Source organism: Hevea brasiliensis, chromosome 1, assembly GCF_030052815.1.
Source record: "Hevea brasiliensis isolate MT/VB/25A 57/8 chromosome 1, ASM3005281v1, whole genome shotgun sequence".
Lineage (NCBI taxonomy): Eukaryota > Viridiplantae > Streptophyta > Magnoliopsida > Malpighiales > Euphorbiaceae > Hevea > Hevea brasiliensis.
In genome coordinates, this window is record NC_079493.1 from 121,640,472 (window position 1) to 121,666,374 (window position 25,903).

General features: G+C 37.2%; 2 protein-coding genes across 2 annotated transcripts; one reads left to right on the forward strand and one right to left on the reverse strand.

The window, feature by feature from the left end:
- Positions 1-17,988: 17,988 nt before the first annotated feature.
- On the reverse strand, positions 17,989-21,348 carry LOC110645957 (G-type lectin S-receptor-like serine/threonine-protein kinase SD2-5). Its single transcript, XM_021799233.2, has 3 exons — positions 20,783-21,348; positions 18,382-19,645; positions 17,989-18,219 (listed from the first exon to the last, which is right to left on the reverse strand). The coding sequence occupies exons 1-2, from the start codon at positions 21,204-21,206 to the stop codon at positions 18,429-18,431; spliced, it is 1,641 nt and encodes a 546-aa protein (XP_021654925.2). The 5' UTR covers positions 21,207-21,348; the 3' UTR covers positions 17,989-18,219; positions 18,382-18,428.
- Positions 21,349-22,264: 916 nt separating this feature from the next.
- LOC110645955 (protein CURVATURE THYLAKOID 1C, chloroplastic) lies at positions 22,265-25,665 on the forward strand. The gene is given in 7 exon segments (XM_058150002.1): positions 22,265-22,448; positions 22,558-22,666; positions 23,395-23,489; positions 23,770-23,856; positions 24,398-24,460; positions 24,692-24,729; positions 25,456-25,665. Coding segments are annotated over 6 exon segments (441 nt in total). The 5' UTR covers positions 22,265-22,448; positions 22,558-22,563; the 3' UTR covers positions 25,511-25,665.
- The last annotated feature ends 238 nt before the right edge of the window (positions 25,666-25,903 follow it).

Here is a 25,903-nt window from a genome sequence, read left to right on the forward strand (position 1 = left end):
GGAATGAAATTGTATGGGCTTGCTTCAGTGATGGAGAAACTGTAAAAACAAGGGCTTGGTTCAATTGATGGAGAAACTGTAAAAACAAGTGAAAAAAAAAATCTCCAAAGTCTTCTATGTTTAGCCCATTGATAAATAGCTCATTGAGTTACGATAAAAAGTGAAATTAAATTGATTAAATTTAATTATCTTAATTAAGAAAAATTCAATTATCTATTTGATTACGTTTAAAGTAATAATTGAACTAATCAAAATAATTAAATATTTTACTAATAGTATTATTTATCAATAATATATTATTTATAAATTTTTTACTAAATATAATTATATTTTTATTTTATTTATTACCTTGGATTTATAATTTAAATGCTTTCATTAGGTTTATTTAAATAATTTTAGTTTACTTTTTATTGTCAATTTTATTATCTATTAATTCTTTTTCAATCTTTTTAAAATTAATAATCTTAATTTAAAAATTTTTTAAACTTTAATTCTTTAATTCTTTCATTAATCAGCAAATTCTGATAGTCAAAGCCTAAAATATCCTTTTTTTTTTAATCTCAATTCTAAAAATTTTTAAAATGCTATATATGTAATAATTCATCAAATGATACCAAAATATAAGAAATTTCAAATTAAAAAATTTAACAACTATAAAAATTTGTTATGGAATTATTTTGCTCAAACAATAAATTAAAAATATTTTAATAAATTTCTTCATTGAATTATTTTTGAGTCTCTAATTTTTTACTAAATTACTTATTTAAGATCAATGAAATAAGTATTATTTAAGATCAATAATTACTTTCTTGGATTGTAGCCAGCACAGATTATTAGTATAGTTTTGATAGTTCTAAAGAATGTAGAATTAGTACCGGTTGTAGTAGTTTCATCACTAGTAGAATTCGTACTGTTTGTAATAGTTAAATGGTTGCCGCCGCCGGTGGTAGAATTAGTACTACTGGTTGTGGCAATTCCTTTGCTGGTGATGGCAAGAAGAGTACCACTTGTATTAGTCCCATTGGAGGCGACGGTAACCGTAGTAGTTGCAGTTCTTCTGCTGGTTTGTGAAGCCAACAAGTCAAGTGTTCCCGTTGCCTAGAGATTCTCCGGGGCGAAGTCGTACATGGCCGGAAACCCATCTTTCACCGATGGACCCACCTACCAAATTTGGTTCAGCTTCTCTATGCCTTCCGAGACCTTCACAGAAGCAAAGATCACGAAGTTCCCAGTAGAGTCAGACTCCGCACCCACATCCCACACATCGAACACTAGCTCTAACATCTCGTTGATAGTGTAGGACACGATATTATATTTCTTCATGAAAATGTGGCTCAGCAGCATACTTTTCTATTAGATGTTGTATATATTTATAAGTACAAGTGAAATAAAAAAAAAGGAAAAAAAAATATTTACATAAAAAATCTATGCCTACAAAATTGGGAACAGATCAGAAAGAATCACACAAACTTAGTAACAGATTAAGAAAATTAGAAAGCTGAGCTGGTGATGAATAACGCCCCTGTGCATAGCTAGTCAATACGCTCCCTCAAGTTGGAGCATCGAGGTCTCAAATGCCCAACTTGTGAATCAAGAATTGAAACTGTTGTACTCTGAGAGCTTTAGTGAATACATCTGCAAGTGGTTGTTGCGAGGAAATGTATCTGCAAATGATCAAGCCACACTAAATGCACTCTCGAATGAAATGACAATCGATTTCAATGTGCTTAGTGCGTTCATGGTAGACAGGATTAATAACAATGTGCTTAGCAGCCTCATTGTCACAATTAAGTGAAACAAGTTGTGTTATCTTGATGCTGAGGTCAAGCAACAATTGATGGAGCCAAGTGAGTTCACAAGCAGTATGAGCCGTAGAGCGGTACTCTGCCTCAGCGGATGATCGAAAGACTGTCGTTTGCTTCTTACTCTTCTAGGAGATGGGGGAATCACCAAAGAATATGAAATAACCAGTAACTGATTGTCGAGTTAGTGGACAACTCGCCTAATCTGAATCACAATATGCAGTGAGAGTGACATCATTTCGAGAAGAAAGAAAAATCCCTTGGTCAAGTGCATTCTTGAGATAATGTAATGCACGCAGAGCAGCATTCCAATGACACTTACGTGGCTAGTGCATAAATTGTGATAGCACATGAACTAAATAACATATATCTGGACGTGTGATTGTAAGGTAAATGAGACGACCAACCAAATGTCTATATTTTGCTAGATCAACTAGTGGGGCACTGTCATCCACGGCAAGTTTATGATTCTACTCTATAGGAAAAGGAGCTGATTGGGAAGTAGTCAGACCAGGTTCTTGTAAAATTTTGATGGTATATTTCCGTTGTGATAAGACAATCCCATCCTCATTTGGTGCCACCTCAATTCTTAGAAAATATTTTAAGTTTCCCAAGTCTTTGATAGGAAACCATCTCTTTAAAAAATCCTGCACTGTCTTTAATTGAGAGAGATCATTAGTGGCAATAATAACATCATCAACATATACCAAGAGTGCTATAAAGGAATCACCCTTCCAGTGTGTAAATAGGGAATTATCCGCCTGAGATTGGATGAACCCGTAAGTGAGGATAGCCTTGGAAAATTTTGCAAACCATTGGCGTGATGCTTGTTCGAAACCATATAAGGATCAGTTTAGTTTACAGACCCTGGTATCTCCTGATGACAAGTAACCAGGTGGTGGTGTCATGTAAACTTCTTCATTCAGATCCCCATGAATGAATGCATTGTGGACATCTAACTGAAGGAGATGCCCATTTTTTGTTGTAGCAATGGAAATTAAAATACGCATTGTGGTGAGTTTGGCTACTAGAGCAAAAGTTTCTATATAGTCTAGTCCTTCAATCTGAGTATAACCCTTTGCCACTAGTCTGGCCTTATACTGCTCAACAGACCCATCAGATTTATATTTGATCTTATACACCACTTGCATCCCATAGCAGTTTTTGCTGGTGGCAATTGTTGCAAGGTCCAAGTGTTATTTTGTTCCCAAGCTTCCAGTTCAAGTTTCATGGCTTCTTGCCACTAAGGATGTTTAACAGCTTTATGATAGGTAGATGGCTCTTCTTGTTTCTGAATAGCTGCTAGGAAAGAACAATGATGAGAAGAAAATTTTTCATAAGTAACAAAATGTGAAATAGGGTAAGAAATACCTAAGGAAGATTAGTCAGGAGAATTGTTGTAAAAACCCATATTATGTCTAGGAAGATCAATGTGAAAATCACACAAATGTGTAGGAAGGACCTTAGTAAAAGAATCAATTTCTTGATCCAAAGATATATCATCAAGGATGGGTAAAGGTAGAGGTGTATCAGTGATAGGTGCAGAACTCAGCTTAGGATCACTCTTGAAAGGAAAAATAGTTTCGTGGAAGATCACATCCCTGGAAACAAAGACCTAATGGGTTTTTAAATTATAAAGCTTATATCCTTTTTGGTCGAAGGGATACCCCAGAAAGACACAGGGGATTGCTCTTTCATGATACTTATCTGTGGAACGAGGCAAGATAGATACGTAACCGAAATAACCAAAACCCCAAAGATGGTGATAGTTTGGTTTTGTGGTAAACAACATTTCAAAAGGACTCTTGTTCTTCAAAAGAGGAGTTGGAGTATGGTTGATAAGGTAAGCTACAGTTAAAACACATTCCCCCTAAAATTTTATAGGTAAACCAGCATGGAAACGTAAAGCACATGCAACTTCAAGAAGATGTTCATGTTTGTGTTCCACCACCCCATTTTGTTGGGGGGTAGAAACACAAGAGAATTGATTGAAAATACCTTCTTACAAGCAAAACTGTTATGGGGAAATATTAGTAAATTTAGTCCCATTATCACTTCGAATAATTTTGATAAGATGAACCATGGCTAAAATGATGTAAGCAAAGTGAAGTCTTGTTTTTAAACAAATAGACCCATATAGTATGAGTGAAATCATCAACAATACTCGAGAAATAATGTGCATAAGAAAGTGAGGCCATCCGATATGGACCCCAAACATCATAATGAATTAAATCGAAAGGTTTAGAGCTTTTAATAGTGCTAATTGAAAAGGGTTATCGTGTCTGTTTTGCTTTATGACAAGCATCACAAGTAACAGGTAATTGTTTGCCATTCAAAAACTAAAAAATATCTAAAAAAAACAACATATTCAAAGGCACATGACCTAATCACTGATGCCACAAGGAAAGAAGTGCACCACCAGAAGCTACTGAAGCCACAAGAGTCTGAACTTCTCGAAAATAATACAAACCATTTTTCAATTCACCCTTGCCAATCAGCTTCCTCGTGGCTAGGTCCTGAAGAACACAAAAGGTGGGAAAAAAATGAGCCACACAAGTGAGAGAGTTGGTTATCATGCTAATGGAAATCAAATTACAAGTAAAGGCAGGAATGTGTAAACCATTCTTTAAAACTATAGTGGGGTTATGTGACACCCCTTACCCGTGTACAGTATACCCGAGTAAGTAATGCCACCTGGTGTACCGGCACACTCTAATATTCCTCAATTAATTTAGACAATGCTTTTGCATATAATTTATGAAATACAATTTATTTAAACCATTTATCAAAAGTATCATTCATTTAAGGTTCCGAAAATTTTAAGGAAAATCCGGCGGAGTACCGGCTAAAAATGGAGAAAGCCGTTCTTCGGAACCTGTTAAAAACACTTCCAATAAACAAATTCATTCATTCTCAACTTCAATATCATCACAAAACTCAATATCAAGATTTAAACAATTTTTCAGTTTCAGGTTTCAACAATCTTTTCATTTCACAACATCCATTTCTCATATACAAGCAATAAATACATGCTCAAATCTTGCATTCATAGTCATAACTTTCATTATTTACATAAACATCAAAATATATTACATGAGTTCAAATACATATGAGAAAATACAAATCTGCTACAAAATATCAAAATGACAAAATGACACCTAGTGCCCTACCGATGCAATCGCAGTAGTGAGGTGACACGGACACCGAGCGTAATCGGATGGACTCACCCATGCGTGGTCTACGGGCTCACGGTCGGAATCTCCAGTACCTACGCTGCGTGGCAAGCAACGCGCTAAGCAATAATGCTTAGTGGTGCAATAATATAATAGAAGAAAATAGCAAGAAAATAAATGTGTATACAATGTGTATGCTTTCTTTGTTTGATCTTGGTATATTCATTAATTCATTAACTTTGTTCACTTTTATTCATTTGATTGCCCCAAGTAACCTACACTAGACGACTGGACTGGATAACGGGTAAACTGGCACTGGGTACCTAGTACCTCGCCGTCACACCATCGGTCACATATGCATCTCCTGTGCAGTAATGTACGCTAACAATGTCAGAATAATATCAGGCACAAGGCCAAGTCTCAATGCAAGGTCAGAATGGCTAAAAGCCATGAAATCACAGAATGGCATTTTTGCCATGTGCAGTACTGCTAACCGAACCCTATTGGCATGCCAAACTATCCAAACCAATCTTGTTAGGTATACTAGGGCATTTGAAACTCTTAAATTCGTCAATTTGTGAATTTCAATTTTTTTGGTGTTACTATTCATCATTGGTCAACAAAAATGTTGACTTTTAGAATAAAAATGTGTACATCAACTTTGGCACTCCCAACATACCACATTTGGTGTTTAAAACTTGTTGGCATTAAGTGTTTTTGCCATTCCAAAGTGTAACTCAACACAAATAGATTTTTCAGTTTTGGTGAGTCAAATTCACTGTTCCATTGGACACTGTTACTGTTGGAATTTGAGGAAATGTAAAACATGAAAGTTGTTCTTTATTTTGTCTAGTTGAATTTCCTTTTTTGAATCACTCCATTTGGAGTTTTGTAGCTCCAGATATGGCTCAAAAACCCAGGCTGTCCGGATGTGCAGTCTGCAGAATTTTACCATATCTACAGTGCATGAACAGTGACTTGAGTCACTTGGTTGAATGGGTTCTAGCCATAATTTGGGGTAGTTTCCTTCATGAAAGTTGTTTGTCTATGTCTTAGCTTGTTGCTGTAAAAATTTCAGACCAATTGACCAAATCTACAGTGACTTATGGTCAAATGAACAGTTACTGTTCATTTGGTCAAATTCTGCAGAGGCAGTTTCAGGGTTCCGGATTGTGGCTGAGTTTTGACCCTTTTGCTTTGGTCTTTTGGGCATGGTTTCTTCAGCAAAAATGTGCCATTATAAGCCTAGTTTCATGTCCAATTGGCCAAACATCAATTGGACAAGCACAGCCCAAGTTATGGCAGTGCAAAGGGACTGAAATTTCAGTCCCTATGCTGCTGTCCATAGGGCAGTTTATACTTTCACTTTACCATCTCATTTTTCAGTTCTAATTAGGGTCAACCTACCTAAAATGGTCACTAATTGACCATTAAAAAAGTTCCCTAACCATTTCCTAAGCTAAGTCACAATTTCACCTACACAACCCTAATATTCAAACTCATTACTCATACACTTTGATTAACATACTTACTTAAGTCTCCATGCATATTAATACTTTAACCATGATTTCCAACCATTCTAAGCTTATCAAACAATCAACCTCAATCTCCCATAGGGCTGCCTAAATTCTTTGGTAGAGATACACATGGATTTGTTTCATTATTTCACAATTTTTCATTCATTACAAGCATAGATCATGGAACTAATGAGTTTTAAACTTCATATATGCACTAACCTTGTTTGGGCAGAATTTCCAAAGCCCTAAACTCCAATTTCTTCCTTCTTCTAGGCTGCCAAGAGACCATGCAAGGTACTAGAACAAACTTTAGTGAAGCTAGGTTATGATTTTAGGGTGAAACAAGGTAGGAATTTGAGCTTGCTTATTTGAACTTCAATGGAGGTTTCTAGGTGTGTTTCGGCTGGGTAGGGAATGAAGAGGGGCTGCTGCAAATTTTGGTAAATTTAGTATTCATTTAGTCTTTTATTTAGTTAGTCAAAGGGTGGTTAAATTGTGATTGGTCCAAATAACCTTAATGACATCACCATGATGCCATAATTAAGCTTTTTTCCTCATTTTCTTTCCTTTTCTCCACTACTCATTTTCAATTTGATTTCTAGTAATGTTTATTCATATTTTATGTTATATTAATTATTTACTCAACTGGACAAGTCGGCCAAAAATCACCTCGGAAGGCGAAATGACCAAAATGCCCTCCGTTTGGCTTAACGGGTCAAAATTGTCTGTATCGATTGAAAAAATTTTCTAGGTATTTTCTTGGCATTCTAATGCCATGGGAACCTCAATTACCCTTCTCTGGAGTCCCAAAAATTATTTTATAATTTTTCCCCCGGGTCTAGGGCTCTTCGTTGCGAGAACCGCAACTTCCCTCCAGTTACCCATCGCTAGGGCACCGGCTCATTTGACTTGGTTGTATTTTATTTCTAAAATTTTTACTAAATTTTCTTATTAATATTTGAGTTAATTAGGGTTCCTGAGTTTAGTTTAAATATTTTTCCGGACGTTCTAGCTGTCCGGACCGACACCTGGACCGATCAAGAGGGGATGTACGGAGTGGTTATCGGGAGGGTGTTACAACTCTTCCCCTCTAATTTAAATTTCGTCCTCGAAATTTACCTGATGCAAACAGTTGAGGGAACTGTTGCCTCATCGTTTCTTCACTTTCCCAAGTTGCCTCCTCGGTGTTGTGGTGCCTCCAAAGCACTTTCACCAGTGGAATCTGTTTGTTCCTCAACTCTTTATACTTCCCGAGCCAAGATTCGTAGAGGTTCTTCTTCATATGTCAAATCCGGTTGTATTTCAATTTCTTCTCTGGAGATGACATGTGAAGGGTCTGAGCGGTATCTTCTGAGCATGGATACATGGAATACATTGTGGATCTTGTCCAGCTCTGGTGGTAAAGCTAGCCTATAGGCCACTGGACCCACACGTTCAATGACTTCATATGGGCCAATGAACCTAGGGCTTAACTTACCTTTCCTTCCAAACCTCAATACCTTCTTCCACGGTGACACCTTGAGGAACACTTTGTCGCCAACCACAAATTCTATTTCTTTTCTCTTCAGGTCGGCATAAGATTTCTGTCTGTCTGAGGCAACCTTCAAGTTGGCTTTGATTATTTTCACTTTTTCCTCACTGTTTCACTGTGTCCGCCCTACCAGCTTGTCTTCTCCCAATTCAGTCCAAAGACACCGAGTTCTACATTTTCTCCCATACGATTGCTTCATACGGGCCATTTGAATACTAGCTTGGTAGCTATTGTTGTATGCAAATTCGCGATTGGGAGGTATCTATCGACTTCCTCAAACTCAATGACACAACTCCTCAGCATATCCTCAAGGACCTGACAAGTATTTCACGTTATTGTTATCATTTCAATTCAATATTTGTATCAATTTCATGGGTTTCAATTGTTTACCTGGATTACTCTTTCTGATTGCCCATCCGTCTGAGGATGGAAAGCTGTGCTGAAATGGAGTTGTGTACCCAAGGATTCATGCAATTTCTTCCAAAATCTCGATGTAAACCTTGGGTCTCGATCAGATATGATGGAAAGTGGGATTCCATGCAGTCTAACTATCTCACTGATATACAATTCTGCTAACCTCTCTAGTGAGTAGTCACCCTAATCGCGAAAGTGTGCTGACTTTGTCAATCTATCCACTATTACCCATGCTGCATCATGTTTCCTCTGGGTGAGAGGCAGACCACTTACAAAATCCATGGTGACCCGATCCCATTTCCATTCAGGTATGCGTATAGGCTGTAGCAAACCCGATGGAACTTGATGTTCTGCCTTGACTTGCTGACATGTCAAGCATCTAGTCACATAGTCAGCTATGTCTTTCTTCATACCAGGCCACCAATATCAAGCTTCGTGTCATGATACATCTTTGTACTTCACGGTGCATAGCATATACACTGGTGTGTGCCTCTTTCAGAATACTGGCCTTCAATTCCCCATTATCTGGTACACACAGTCTTCCTTTGAAATACAGACACCCATCTGCCTTTGCCTCATAGTCAGTTGCTTTTCCCTCTGAGATCTTGCTCATAATAGCCATTAACTTCTTATCTGCCTTTTGCCCATCTAATATCTGCTGCAGAGTGAGTTTGGCCTCACTTGCAACTCACCAAAATAGCTCCATCTCGAACCAAGGATAGACGGGCATTCAATGATCTCAAAGTCGTGATGGACTTTCGCTCAAAGCATCAACAACTACATTTGCCTTCCCAGGATGGTAGTCAATTACAGTCATAATCCTTCAGGAACTCAATCCATCGCCTCTGTCTAAGGTTGAGCTCCTTCTGGGTTGGCAAATATTTCAGGCTTTTGTGGTCTGTGTAAATGTAGCACTTTTCACCGTACAAGTAATGCCTCCATATCTTTAGTGCGAAGATAATTGCTGCAAGCTCTAGATCATGGGTAGGGTAGTTCTGCTCATGTGGCCTTAGCTGCCTGGAAGCATAGGCGACCACCTTCCCCTCTTGCATCAATACACACCCTAGCCCATTATGTGAGGCATCACTATAGACCACAAAGTCCTTTCCGGACACTGGCTGTGTTAACACTGGTGCCTCTGTCAACATAGCCTTCAATTTCTCAAAACTGGTCTGACACTTGTCATTCCAGTCAAATCTGACATTCTTGTGTAACAACTTGGTCATTGGAGCAGCTATTAGGGAAAATCCCTTCACAAATCTTCTGTAATACCCAGCTAGCCCCAAGAAGCTTCGGACCTCGCTTGTATTTACGGGAGGCTTCCATTCCATCATCGCTTCTATTTTCTTGGGATCCACCTAATCCCATCGGTGACACTATGTGTCCAAGGAATGCAATTTCACTCACCAAAAGTCACACTTGGACAACTTAGCATACGACTTCTTTTCCGCAGGTTTGCGAACAATCCTCAACTGTTCATCATGTTCTTCCCTGGTCTTAGAGTACACCAGAATGTCATCAATAAAAACCACTACGAACCGATCTAGGTATGGATGGAAGATACGGTTCATAAGGTCCATGAACGCCGCTGGTGCATTTGTTAGGCCAAAGGGCATCACCAGAAACTCATAATGCCCATACCGGGTCTGAATGCGATCTTGGGCACATCTACATCTTTCACCCTCACCGATGATACCGATCCGAGATCAATCTTAGAAAATACTCCTGCTCCTTGGTGATCAAACAGATCATCAATTCTAGGCAACGGATACTTGTTCTTCACGGTCACTTTATTCAATCGCCGGTAATCAATGCATAGCCTCAAAGTCCCATCCTTCTTTTTCACAACAAAGACCGAGCTCCCCATGGTGACACATCGGGCGTATGAACCCCTTATCCAGCAACTCTTGCAATTGAGTTTTCAACTCCCTCAATTCGATGGGTGCCATCCTATAAGGAGCAATGGAAATGGGTCTTTGTGCAGGCAGTGTCTCAATAGCAAATTCAACTTCCCTTTCGTGGCAAACTGTAACTCTTCAGAAATACTGGGAAGTCTCTCACCGTGGGTATGTCACTCAAGTTTGGCTTAGCGCCTAGTATCCACCACATGTGCTAGGTAGGCTTCACCTTTTCTCATCATTCTTCTTGCAATCTGTATTTGAGATGACATTGGACAAGAAATCATCCTTTCCCCACAACCGTGATCTCATTACCCTCTCAAGTTTTTAGAGAAATTCTCTTCAATTTGCAATCAACTATTGCACGATGACGTGACAACCAATCCATTCCCAATATCACGTCAAACTCATGGAAGGGCAACTCAATTAGGTCCGCCAAGAATTCATACCTCAATCCTCAACGGCAACCCTTGTATACTTTGTTCACTACCACACTGGCCCAATGGATTAGTGACCGAATGTCTTGGTCACTCTCCCTACCAATATCCCCTTTCTACGGGTAGGTTGATGCAAATGTAAGAATGAGTGGATCCTAGATCCACCAATGCATGCACAGAGTATTGTAGAGGAGAACGCACTTGATGACGCCCAGGGCATCTTGTTCCTCCTGAGCTCTCAAGGAATAATTTCTGGCAGGTGGTCTGTTATCTGGCCTCTCTGCTGGCTCAGATGTAGGCCTCTGAGATGGTCCCATAGCTTCGGATTTACCAGACCTTCTACCCCTTGGTGGTGCAGAGGCAGTCCTGCTACTTGTGTCGGAGCGGTTGTAGTAGTTCTGCGTGGGCGGTTCCTCGATTGATGTTCTGCCGACCCACATCTCAAGCAAGCACCGATTACTCTCCAACATTCCCCCTTGTGCCATTTCGGCGGTGTGGACACGCAGAAGATCTTGGGCTGGTCCTGAACCCCATCCTGGAGAGCCGCCCACCGATGGTGTGGACCGACTCTCCTAGGGGTGAATCGTGGCTCGGCCCCGAGTGACCACGACCACGTGGCTGACCGAACTGCGTGCGGAGGACCCTTAAACTTCTTCCCAAATCCAGGGTGGAACTAAACTGACCTGGTCCCCTCTTCTGCTGTCTCTCCCTTCTGGTCTGCTCATTGATTCTCACTTTTTCAACCCTTATTGCAGCTTCCACTAGCTTGCTAAATTCTGTGATTCCCAAGGCGGTGAGTGTATCTTGATATTGTCATTCATCCCTCTTCAAATCTCTTGTACCTTTCACCGTTAGGGACTATTTCCCTTCCATAGCGGCTTAACCGAACAAACTCCTTCTCATACTCGGCCACCGACAACCTCTCGCCTCGGGTTAATGAATTCCCTTCTTCTCTCTTCCGGTATCTGATGCCCACGTATTTCTTCTTGAACTCGAGAGAGGAAGAAGTCCCAAATTCTGACTTGGGCTGCACTTCACTGACACGATGTCCCACCATCCGTAGGCATCGCCTTGTAACAAGGATATAGCGACTTCTAAGTTACGCCTGGGTGCAGTGGAGTTGTTTTAAGACTCGCCTGCCTGCTCAACCAATTCTACCGCAACAGAGTCATCTTCTCTCTTGCCATAGAAGTCCACACTCCAAACTTCCTTAGCCTTTCCAGTGTGTGATTTACCGTGGAGCCGTGGTGGTGGTGGTGTCTGCATTACCCGGCCATTTGTCCAAGAAGTCGGCCATTTGTTGGAACATGGCTGTGGAGGCCGAAAGGTGCTCGCTTGAGCCGGGTGAAGCAGATTCTCTCATGCCCCAGGGCCTCAGTGCCGCAGTGGAGCATGACTCTCCACTTCATCCTCAACGGCTCTCTGTGATGTAGGGTCCATATCCTATTCAAAATAAGAAAGATAAACAGATATGCATTAGTGTCACCTCGACTCTTACAAATGCAAAGCATGGTATGGACTCAATCTAGGACCAGAAACTCCTAAACCGTGCTCTGATACCACTAAATGTGACACCCCTTACCCGTGTACAGTGTACCCGAGTAAGTAATGCCACCTGGTGTACCGGCACACTCTAATAGTCCTCAATTAATTTAGACAATGCTTTTGCATATAATTTATGAAATACAATTTATTTAAACCATTTATCAAAAGTATCATTCATTTAAGGTTCCGAAAATTTTAAGGAAAATCCATGAGTACTGGCTAAAAATGGAGAAAGCCGTTCTTCTAACTGTTAAAAACACTTCCAATAAACAAATTCATTCATTCTCAACTTCAATATCATCACAAAACTCAATATCAAGATTTAAACAATTTTTCAGTTTCAGGTTTCAACAACCTTTTCATTTCACAACATCCATTTCTCATATACAAGCAATAAATACATGCTCAAATCTGTCATTCATAGTCATAAGTTTCATTATTGACATAATCATCAAAATATATTAAATGAGTGCAAATACAAATGAGAGAATACAAATCTCCTACAAAATATCAAAATGACAAAATGACACCTAGTGCCCTACCGATGCAATCGCAGTAGTGAGGTGACACGGACATCGAGCAGAATCGGATGGACTCACCCACCTGTGGTCTACCGGGCTCACGGCCGGAATCTCCAGACTCACGCGTGGCAAAAGCAACGCGCTAAGCAATAATGCTTAGTGGTGCAATAATATAATAGAAGAAAATAGCAAGAAAATAAATGTGTATACAATGTGTATGCTTTCTTTGTTTGATCTTGGTATATTCATTAATTCATTAACTTTGTTCACTTTTATTCATTTGATTGCCCCAAGTAACCTACACTAGACGATCGGATCGATAACGGTAACCGCACTGGGTACCTAGTACCTCGCCGTCACACCATCGGTCACATATGCATCTCCGGTGTGCAACAGAACAGCTAACAAGCTGTAAATAATATCAGGCACAAGGCCAAGTCTCAATGCAAGGTCAGAATGGCTAAAAGCCATGAAATCACAGAATGGCATTTTTGCCATGTGCAGTACTGCTAACCGAACCCTATTGGCATGCCAAATTGGTCAACAAAAATGTTTACTTTTAGAATAAAAATGTGTACATCAACTTTGGCACTCCCAACATACCACATTTGGTGTTTAAAACTTATTGGCATTAAGTGTTTTTGCCATTCCAAAGTGTAACTCAACACAAACAGATTTTTCAGTTTTGGTGAGTCAACTTCACTGTTCCATTGGACACTGTTACTGTTGGAATTTGAGGAAATGTAAAACATGAAAGTTGTTCCTTATTTTGTCTAGTTGAATTTCCTTTTTTGAATCACTCCATTTGGAGTTTTGTAGCTCCAGATATGGCTCAAAAACCCAGGCTGTCCGGATGTGCAGTCTGCAGAATTTTACCATATCTACAGTGCATGAACAGTGACTTGAGTCACTTGGTTGAATGGGTTCTAGCCATAATTTGGGGTAGATTCCTTCATGAAAGTTGTTTGTCTATGTCTTAGCTTGTTGCTGTAAAAATGTCAGACCAATTGACCAAATCTACAGTGACTTATGGCCAAATGAACAGTTACTGTTCATTTGGTCAAATTCTGCAGAGGCAGTTTCAGGGTTCCGGATTGTGGCTGAGTTTTGACCCTTTTGCTTTGGTCTTTTGGGCATGGTTTCTTCAGCAAAAATGTGCCATTATAAGCCTAGTTTCATGTCCAATTGGCCAAACATCAATTGGACAAGCACAGCCCAAGTTATGGCAGTGCAAAGGGACTGAAATTTCAGTCCCTATGTCGCTGTCCATAGGGCGCTTTATACTTTCACTTTACCATCTCATTTTTCAGTTCTAATTAGGGTCAACCTACCTAAAATGGTCACTAATTGACCATTAAAAAGTTCCCTAACCATTTCCTAAGCTAAGTCACAATTTCACCTACACAACCCTAATATCCAAACTCATTACTCATACACTTTGATTAACATACTTACTTAAGTCTCCATGCATATTAATACTTTAACCATGATTTCCAACCATTCTAAGCTTATCAAACAATCAACCTCAATCTCCCATAGGGCTGCCTAAATTCTTTGGTAGAGATACACATGGATTTGTTTCATTATTTCACAATTTTTCATTCATTACAAGCATAGATCATGGAACTAATGAGTTTTAAACTTCATATATGCACTAACCTTGTTTGGACAGAATTTCCAAAGCCCTAAACTCCAATTTCTTCCTTCTTCTAGGCTGCCAAGAGACCATGCAAGGTACTAGAACAAACTTTAGTGAAGCTAGGTTATGATTTTAGGGTGAAACAAGGTAGGAATTTGAGCTTGCTTATTTGAACTTCAATGGAGGTTTCTAGGTGTGTTTCGGCTGGGTAGGGAATGAAGAGGGGCTGCTGCAAATTTTGGTAAATTTAGTATTCATTTAGTCTTTTATTTAGTTAGTCAAAGGGTGGTTAAATTGTGATTGGTCCAAATAACCTTAATGACATCACCATGATGCCATAATTAAGCTTTTTTCCTCATTTTCTTTCCTTTTCTCCACTACTCATTTTCAATTTGATTTCTAGTAATGTTTATTCATATTTTATGTTATATTAATTATTTACTCAACTGGACAAGTCGGCCAAAAATCACCTCGGAAGGCGAAATGACCAAAATGCCCTCCGTTTGGCTTAACGGGTCAAAATTGTCTGTACCGATTGAAAAAATTTTCTATGTATTTTCTTGGCATTCTAATGCCATGGGAACCTCAATTACCCTTCTCTGGAGTCCCAAAAATTATTTTATAATTTTTCCCCCGGGTCTAGGGCTCTTCGTTGCGAGAACCGCAACTTCGCTCCGGTTACCCATCGCTAGGGCACCGGCTCATTTGACTTGGTTGTATTTTATTTCTAAAATTTTTACTAAATTTTTCTTATTAATATTTGAGTTAATTAGGGTTCCTGACTTTAGTTTAAATATTTTTCCGGACGTTCTAGCTGTCCAGACCGACACCGGTCACCGGAACAGTAGGATGTACGGAGTGGTTATCGGGAGGGTGTTACAGGTTAGGTGGTACGGCTCCATTGGACGTTACTAAAACAAATTTCCCATTTGGAATCCGTACAGGTGAGGTATAAGAGGGTGGTGTCTTGAAGGTCAGTGACATGTCATATGATCGAAGGCTCCAGAATCTAATATCCATTCAACATTTTCATTCGACAGAGTAAGGGCCTTACCAGCAAAGTTAGCCATAGTGTTTATGCTCTGCCCATTCTCCAGTTTTAGTCAAGCCATGAGTTGTGAATACTAATCTGAAGACAACCCTGCAATAGGAGAAACAACAGGTTCTTCCTCACTATTCTATCCTTGTGCGACATTAGCAGATTTGCCTCTAGGATCGTGTTTTGGCTTGTTCCACCAATCTGGGAATCCATGAAGTTTGAAGTAAGTGTCTTTGGTATGCTTCTATCTCTTACAATATTCACAAAACAACTTAGAAGTATCTTTTGAATCTGTAGAAGGATTACCACTAGCACCTTTGTTAATTGGTTTAGAGGAAACAAAGGTTGCAGCTTCAATTATGGGTACACCCATCATTGCAGTCACAGTTTGCTAGCGTTCTTCTTGAGTAACCAGGGCATAAGTTCATGCCAACATTGGTGTATTGAGGATTTGTGAGCGCACAACCTGCTATCTATCATGTAGCCCCATCAAAAATTGAAGAAAATTTTCTTTCTCCTTCTCTATGGCAAATACCATTGCAGAACCACAAGAACACGATGGAACTTCTGAATATGAACTGAGCTCATCCCATAAGCCTTTCAATTTGGTGTAGTACTGTGCCACTGACAAATTCTGTTGTTGTGTGTTTACTATTTCCATTCTAAGCTGGTATCGGGGAGCATTCCCTTGCAATAAACATTCTTCGAGGTCTTTCCATACTTCTCTTATTGTGTCATAATAAGCAACATTGTCATGAAGAGAAGAATGGAGTGAGTTGAACAGCCAAGACAATGCCATCGAATTGTTCTTCTCCCAGTCTGCGTAATCTTTTGACGATTCAACAGGTCGTGGCAAAGATCCATCAATAAAACAAGTTTTGTTCTCGGCTGGAAGTGCATTGATCATTGCCCTTCGGCATTTGGGGTAATTGTCCTCCTGCAATAAAACCGAGACCAAAGTTGCACCAGAACTATTAGAAGAATTGAGATAATATGGAGAAGAAATCACTGTTTCTTTCCCTTGTACTGTCATGTTTTAGAATCCCTACTCTGATACCATGAAAAATGTGGCTCAGAAGCATGCTTTTCTATTAGATGTTGCATACATTTATAGGCACAAGTGAAATAAAACAAGGAAGAAAAATATTTACATCAGAAATCTAGGCCTACAAAATTGGGAATAGAACAGAAAGAATTTCACAAACCTAGAAACATATCAAGAAAATTAGAAAGCTAAGCTGGCGATGAATAATGCCCTCTGATTGCGTGCATAGCTAGTCAATACTTTACCACCACTGCGCTGCTGTCTTTCATGGCTACTAGAACCCGGGAACCCGGCATGGCAGTCCCAATGCCCCACCACACCCAGCCGTCATGGTTGGCTGGAGGTGCCATGAAGGCGATTGAAAGTGAGGAGTTAGTGAAGTTGACGGCGTAGTGTAGGCAGGCGTTGAGGATGGGTAGATCGATGCAGTTATCATAGACAAATTTGTTGTGTTTGTTAAACTTCTGGGAGGCGCAGGTGAGCGAATGAACTGGTGAAATTAGCAGAACCACCACCCACAGGGAATATTGTAAAGACTCCAAAAAATGATTTACCTTCGTCTCAGTCCTAACAAAATTGATGCTGATTGTGGTTGGCACCATAACTACTTAATTACGAGCTTCCACCACGGTAGATGTTAGAAACAGGTTCCATAGTCAGAAAAAAAAGTCATGTTCCATGGAAGTGCAAAAATTTCAACGTTCCAAACAGAGAAAGACAACTAATCTATAGTGATTCCGTGTAGAAAAAGAAGAAATACCAATTATACCCGTCGAAGTCTAACAAGTCAAAAAAGGTAGCAATTAATGCATGAAGAAATCCAAACCCACCTTTCTTTTCTTAATTAAAGTTTGCCAATGAAATGCCTAGCAGCAAGATCACATATTTGGAGCCAAGTTTTTTCTATCAACGTATCTATATTGACCAAGATATGTGGACCTTGTCCTAGAAATTAAGCAATGGTTTTAGTTTGACTAACTTGGTCAAACAATTAATGGGGAAATACAATTTTAATTAAAAATTAAAATATTAAACTTTTTTACGATTAAAATTGAAAAACCAATTAAAATAGTAATTATTTTACTAATTTTCAATAATAAGTCCAATTAATAAAATTTTACATAAATTTTAAAATATACATAGGAACAACTGTGATCTTCCTAGTGAATTAAGTTGATTGGGAAAAAAAATTCTTAAGGTTTACATTAAATCACAATTATAGTAAATATTTTTAATTTTATATATTATAGTTGAACGTCAATTAATTGTTATAATTATAGTCACTATGACTAAATTGAATTTAAAAAAATTAATTATAAATTATAATGTAGTCTAAGAATTTTATTTAAATAATAAAATAGTACGTTAAATTAAACTTTATATTAAAATATATTTTTTATTTATTATATAAAACGCATTTAACACACACACACACATTATGATCTGGTATTTGAGGCGATGAAGACGAAGCTACTACTCCCATTGGTAAAGGTTGAGGAGACCAAGGAACGCGCACTTGGAGGAGAGAGCAACATGCAGGCATCAGTACAGTGACCATCTCAAATATAAAGCATCCAACTATTGTCTGCTTGGAGCAGTCGAGCAGAGACTGTTTCAACTCCAGCAAGAAGGAAATCGTGGCCACCTTCGATGCGCGGCTGATGTTCAAAAGGTTGGGAACGTAAGAGGGTTTTTTATTTTTTTTTCCTTTTTTTACTGATAAATGGGTCCACTTTTATCATAAAAAAATAATGTAAATATTTTTACACAGAGGCAGCATAAAAAAAAAAAAAAAAAAAAAAAAAAAAAAAAACTCTTACCAAAGGTGTTAAGGTGTGAGGTATTACTTTGTGCCTAAATAAGTACTTCATCTTGGCCCTGAGAGTATTGATGCTGATTGTGGTTCTGAAGGTACCATAACTACTTTAGGAGGAGCTTCCACCACAGTATATGTCAAAAAGCCATAATCAGATACAGCTTCCATAGTCTTCAGACCCTCTAAAATCTTCACCACATTAGACATTGAAGGCCTTTTGGTGGGATCATTATGTAAACACAAAATGGCAATTCTAATCATCTTCACAGCTTCTTCTATGAACTGCTGCATGTTAGTGCACTTATCAACCAATTCAGTTAATTGATTCTCTTCTGCCTTCTGTTTCACTATTGGTAGAAGTAAATAATCATCTTCTTCTGGCTGTAAGAGGTCCAAATTTTTCCTTCCGCAAATAATTTCCAAGATAACAATACCAAAACTATATACATCAACCTTTTCTGTGATTTTTCTGCTCAACCATTCAGGAGCCATATATCCTCGGGTTCCTCGCATTTGAGTTATTACTTGGCTTTGGTTCCTGTCAATCAGCCTTGCCAAACCAAAATCAGATAATTTAGCATCAAACTTGCAATCAAGAAGAATATTTTGAGGTTTGATATCTAAATGAGCTATTCTCATCTTGCAATCTTCATGAAGATAGGCTAACCCTTTGGCAATATTTAGAATGATCTTCTTCCTGATTTTCCATTCAAGAGTGCTTTCTGAATTTTTGTTGAAGATCCATTTATCTAAGGATCCATTGCTCATATACTCGTAGACTAAAAGCTTGTGAGATTTTTCAGCACAAAATCCTACAAGTCTCACAAGGCTAATATGGTGTATGCTGCCTATTGTCTTTACTTCTGCTAAAAATTCTTTTTTCCCTTGGCCAAACCGATCTAAGCGCTTCACTGCAACTTTGGTGCCATCTCTCAAACTACCTTCAAAAACTGAACCAAATCCTCCTCCTCCAAGTTTTTTATGGAAGTTATCTGTTGCAGACTTCAAATCCTGGTACGTGAATCTTTTAGGCAAGTTTGTTGCCTGAAGCAATGAATTTTCCCATTCCTCATGATCTGCATTGCTTCCTCTTCCTTCCTCCTCTTTAGATCTTTGCTTTCTTATGTATCGAACACGTATCAAAATGAAGAAAGCTGCAATCATTGCAACAGGCAAAACTGACGCCAAAATTATCACAATTTTTCTTGATCTTTTAGTTGGAGGTGGAGGAACGAAATTGGACGGGCTTGGTTCAATTGATGGATAAACTGTAAAAACAATGGAAAAATCAAAAAACTCATTTCACAACCTTTGCTTTTTCTGCCTAAACAACGTCTGCTATATATGTATTACTCATCGATAAAACTCCAAACCCCAAAGTCTACCATTTTTAGCTCATTGATATAGCACATCCTTTTACAATAAACAACTCGTAAAGTTAACCATTTTTAACATTAAATTTAATGAAAGATGTGGAGAGGTCTTGAGTCTTGTAATAGCTCTGACATGCTTGAATTCACCCATTTTTCACAAATAGTTTCATTCTCACCATAAAGTTATAATTTTTTTTTTTTTTGGAACACACTATTCCTGTAAAAAGCTCTTATTACCTCTACTATGCCTCCATTAAATTTAAACATATTGATTGTTCTCCTATTTTTATTTTTATTAATTAAGAGTACTAAATTTCTAATTTTTTTACCCTAGAGTTTCTTAAATGTTTAATTTAAGTTTCCTAATTGAACTAAACTTCTTATGATTCAATATAATTATCTTTAAATAATATAAACAAGAAAATAATTTCATAGGCTTTTGTTTTTACTTTTGAGAATTTCTCATAGGCTTCCGTTTAACTTACGAATTGTGCTACATAGCATGAATGAGTAAAATAAAAATGGAAGAAATTTTGTGCATTTCAAGTTAATGTTTTTGATATTTTTTCTTTTTAATTGAAAGTAGAAAAACAGTAGTGAGAAGATGAGATAGTTTTGGAAAGTTAGCGGTAGAAGGTTGAGCTTTTAGTTTAGATTTTTCTTAGAAAGAATTATGGAGTGGTATTTGAAGATAAGAGTTTGACTGATAGAATGATTTATTGGTAGAATATAGATAGAATGTAGATAAAATGAAGAAAATGAATTAGAATAATTTTCAGAGTTTTAAAATTTCACAAGTGTAAATATTTCCTTCCTAAATGCTACCGAAGCACCATTCCCAAACCAAATCACCAAAACCAAGAATAAAAAGCTCAAATCGGTAACAAATATTCAACTCCTTAATTAAAATCCCTGATTCGATTGATCATATATCAAGAAATTAAATAGGTCTCTTGTATCCTTAATCTTGCAGCCAGCATAGATTATTATAGTATAGTTTTGATAGTTCTAAAGAAAGTAGATCATTAGTACCGCTTGTAGTAGTTCCATCGCTGCTAGAATTCGTAGTGTTTGTAGGAGTGATGTAAGGAACAGTACTAGTTGTAGGAGTTCCATCGCTGGTCGTACTGTTTATAGGAGTGATGTAAGGAACTGCACCAGTTGCAGGAGTGCCATTGCTGATGAGGACGGAAGGAGTAGGACTAGTTGGACGAGTTCCATTGCTGATGAGGACGGAAGGAGTAGGACTAGTTGCAGGAGTTCCATTGCTGGTGACGACGGAAGGAGTAGGACTAGTTAGACGAGTTCCATTGCTGTAGATGGCGGCATAAGAAGTAGCATTTTTCGTTACAGTAGTTTTGATGGGGGTGAGTGAATGAGAAGGTGAAATTAGCAGAACCACCACCCATAGGGAAAGAAACAGGGCAGGACAAGAAAGAAAGGAGAGGGAAGCCATTGTTAAAGGAAAACAGAACTTTTTGTAGATGAAATTGATTACTCGGGGAACTGGGTTGCCCTCTAAACATGGAAGGGAACATGTAGGGGTAGCGCGCACAATATTGTAATGCCTCCTAGAATTACCGGCCTTTAGATTGCATGTGTTTCAATCAGGCACGTGGATACGAATAAATATTATAAAAAAAAAAGGAGGGAGGGGGGGGGAGAAGATTACAAACCGAGAAAACCGGGTGATTGACGACATTTCAACCGTAGAAAAAAGAAAGCAAATAATGATGAATGAGTCCAAGTCTTCGTCCTTCCATTATTTCCAAATTAATGTTTGACCGCTCCCAACCAAAATTTTAGAACAAAAATTTCCATTATATTATGAATAAATGATAGACATAATATTTAAATTTAATGTTTGGTTTTATAATTTTAATAAATTTTTTTAAAATTTATTTTTATTATTTAAAATAATATTAAAAATGTAAATTTTATTTTATTTTAATTAAAAAAATTTTTGAATTTTTAAAATGTGAAATCATTAAATTTTTTATTTAATTAAATTAATAAATAAATATTAATACTTTAAACTTTTGCCAAATTTTTTCATCAAATATGAGAGTATTCAAGACGTACATTTAACTTATTTTTAATTAAAAATTAAAATTTTATTTGAGTGATAATTCCTCTCATCGTTAATTATATATATATATATATATATATATATATATATATGCACATTTTCTTAGAAATTAAGCAATTAATTTAATTTGATTAACTCGTTAAAAATGGGGACAAAAGAACTTTCAAAGAAAATTCTCCATTAATCTATCATTGAAAGCTACACAGGTCCACAGCTTTTTATGTACAGGGTGTGACTTCGGCTGTTGGATGTGCGTATGCGGTGGGTCTACGGCAGGGATCTCTGAAAGTTTCCTCTTTGAAAGGCTTTTAGTGGATCATGGCTTTCGGCTGTTTATCTATTGGTGTGTTTGGGCGTGGGCTGTATCAAAGCCCACCTTTTGTAATCTCTCTCAAATTAATGAAATTTTTTTTCAATTAAAAAGGTCAAAGTTGGTGAGAAGGACAGGTGGCATTAGAAGCTTCAACTGCAACTCTACAGCTAGCCACACCTGAACATACCTCCAGTGAGGTTAGTACTCTCAACCTCCTTGGTCACAAAGCTCGTGCATGTTCTGTGGTGTTCAGTGTCTCTCGCTTGCACTCTCTCGCTCTCTCTGCAATCAAAGACGTAAAATTTACTGAACCCAGTTTTGTTTTTGTAAACCAAGTTTCGCAACACTTCTCAAAATTTGATCTTTGAGGGTCCTTTGTTCTGTATTCAATAAGTTTTCTTTCAGGTAGACATGGCTTCCATTGTTGCAAGTTTGCCCCCTCCAGCACTGGTGGTCCCTGGTAGAAGCATTCTTTTCAGGAATCCTCTAAAACTTCTAGTTTCTTCCGTTAGAGGTAAGCTATACGGATAGAATTTTTGTATTTTTCCGCTTTAACTTCATAAACTTTATGTTTCAGTTCAACTGAATTTGTTTATTTGAATAAATCTGGCAGCTATTTGCTTTAGAGCTTGATTTTTAATAATGGGGACTTTTTTTTTTTTTTTTTTTGCTTTCTGTTATTCTTGGTGGATACTGAAAGTAATTCTGATTTGAATGGGGCGGCGTATTCAGTTTTGGAGTTAAGATTCCATGATCGTTGTAAATAGGGAAAATAATAATAGGAATTTGGGCTCATAGACATTAGCCTATCTTGCGGGATTGAGAATTGAACATTGAACATATTTTTTTAGCTGTTGGTGCTTTTGTGGGAAAGTCCACGATAATTACATCTGCTATTACCTCTTAAAGTAAAAATGATGGGTAACGTTTTATTTCCGAAATTAAGTTAATGTATTTATCAGTGAGTTCTCTTTTTCAGCTCCATGTTGAATTCAAGGAAATTTCTATAAATTTGGAATCCCAAAATTGATTGTTGTTGGTGTTGAAGTTTCAGGATTGTGATTGATGATTCTAGCAATGGAATAATTTTTCAGAAGTGTTGTCATGTTTTAAGAATTGTGTATCTTTGAATATGCAAGTGAAATAGTACAGATAGGCACCTGGATTGAATTCCATTTTCATCCATGCTTTCCCTTGTTTGCTATTATTCTTTTTTCGACCCTTGATGATCTTGCATTGCAGAGAGACAGAATTGTGTGGCTGTTGTTGTGAAGGCTGCTGGGGAAAGCTCCTAGTCATCAACCTCTCTTAGCATTGTTAAGTCCGTACAGAATATTGTGAGTCTTTCCCTCTACAGCTCTGTTTGATTTTATTGTCTGTGGTATTTCTATGTAGATGAATCTGTTTCCAACTTCTTTTATTATCATTCCTTCTAGTATTTGCAGTTTCTACTATCATGCAAAGTTGAATCTTCTTCATTTTGTTGACTGGAAACACGATGCTTGTTTTTAGGGTTCATGCATGCTTAATTATAATCATCCAAATTATGCATTTTACTATACTGTTCAAGTAAACATTTTATGATTTTCTGATGTATCCTTTGTTGATCTGGAACAGTGGGATAAATCCGAAGATCGACTGGCCATTGTTGGCTTGGGGTTTGCAGCTATAGTAGCTCTATGGGCATCAGCAAATCTCATATCTGTAAGTACTATGACTTATTCCTTTGGATTTTAAGGATAATAATATTAGCATAATTGATTTGGTGGAGAGATCATGAACTAAAAATTGAATAACATGCAATTAGTTGAGGATAGTGGAAATTGATGACAAGAGTTAAGATGAAGCAATCAATAGAAACAGCAGCATACAATGATACATGCACCAATCTTTTTCTTTTTCGGTGATACAATGATCAAATAATAATAATAACCAGCATATATCATTTTGACAAAAAAAAAAAGCCTTAATTCCAAACTATTATGGATCTTTTTTCACCATTCAGCTCATGCCTATAAATTGAGTCTAGAAAACTGAGAATACCTCATGAAGAACTGTCTTCCAAATTTACATATGGACTCCCATTTTAGTCATATTTATGGCAGGGATCTTTAAATATGGACTCCCATCCCCTAAACACCACTCAATGCATATGCCTATGCACACACAACTTATCATTCTACTGCTTTTTGCCATAATGAGAAATCTGATAGTTTTAATTTTGTAATTTACTTGGCATTTATAGGCTATTGACAAGTTGCCGCTTATCCCAACTGTGCTAGAACTTATTGGCATTCTATACTCTTCGGTGAGTTTATACATCTGCTAACAGTTCCTGAGAATATCAGGGGGAAAAGAAGCAAAACTTGCAGCAATATTTATTGGCCTAATGGTTAATAAAAATTTAAGCTTTCTTTGGTCTCTTCTCTCTCTATCTCTGTTGGTTTCTCTGCAAATCATTTTGTTTCCTCGACTTATAATTACAGCATTTGTATTTTTCTTATTTTGTCGATACTGATATAAACTTTATTCATTTCAGTGGTTTGTATATCGATATCTCCTATTCAAACCTGAGCGGTAAGTAAAATTCCAGCAATAATATGCTTTGTTTACCAAGTAATTAAAATATTGTGTAGGGGATGACTTTCATATATTAAATTGGCCCTTTCATAGTTAAAACTGGATATTAAGTTCATGGAATAAAGCTCAATTTCATCCCTGTACTTATTAGGAATGTCCAATTTAGTCATTTTTAACTTTTTATCTAATTTAGGCTAAAAGTTTCAATTTATGTTTAATTTAGCCCAAAATTAATGAATATGTGACTCACTTACCGCTTGGTGCTTGAGTTGCTTTTTTTATTTTTAAAAATTTTTAATGTTAATTACTTAGTTAATTATTTTTAATATTAATTAAATAATTATAATTAATTAATTTTTATATTTTACTTTTTTAATATTAGTAAAATGAAAATATAAAAATAATATTTTTCATATTTTCATTTTAATTAATAATATTTTTATTTTTATTTATTTACTTATAAACTATAAAAATAATTTTAATATTAAAAAATAAAAAAAAAAATATTTGGTAAATGGCACGTGTAACTCAAATGAGGGAGATTGGGCTAATTCCAGCTTAAATAAAAACTTCTAAGCTAAATTGGAGTAAAAGTTGAAAATGGATTAAATTAAACATGTCCAATAAGTGCTGGGGTGAAATTGAGCTTTATTACTTAAGTTAATACGACTTCCTTATTTTGCTGTAATTTAACATTTGATTTGTGCTCTTTTTTGCTTACAGGGAAGAGCTATTTCAGATCATCAACAAGTCAGTATCTGACGTTTTGGGCCTGTAAATCACATGTGTGTAATTTTAGATCATGAAGCTTTTCTTTATTAATGGGACATGCATCTTTATTAGTGGGAATGAATACTTGACCCATATTTTTGTTGGTGAATATAAGTTTTTGATACATCAAGTAAAATCAATGATATTACCTTGTTTTCTCCAGCTGATTTATTCCTCTTGTCGACATTCATGGAGGAACAACTGGGATTGATGTAAACTCCTACTCCTACTTATTATTGTGTCATAATAAGCAACATTGTCATGAAGAGAAGAATGGAGTGAGTTGAACAGCCAAGACAACGCCATCGAATTGTTCTTCTCCCAGTCTGCATAATCTTTTGACGATTCAGCAGGTCGTGGCAAAGATCCATCAATAAAACAAGTTTTGTTCTTGGCTCGA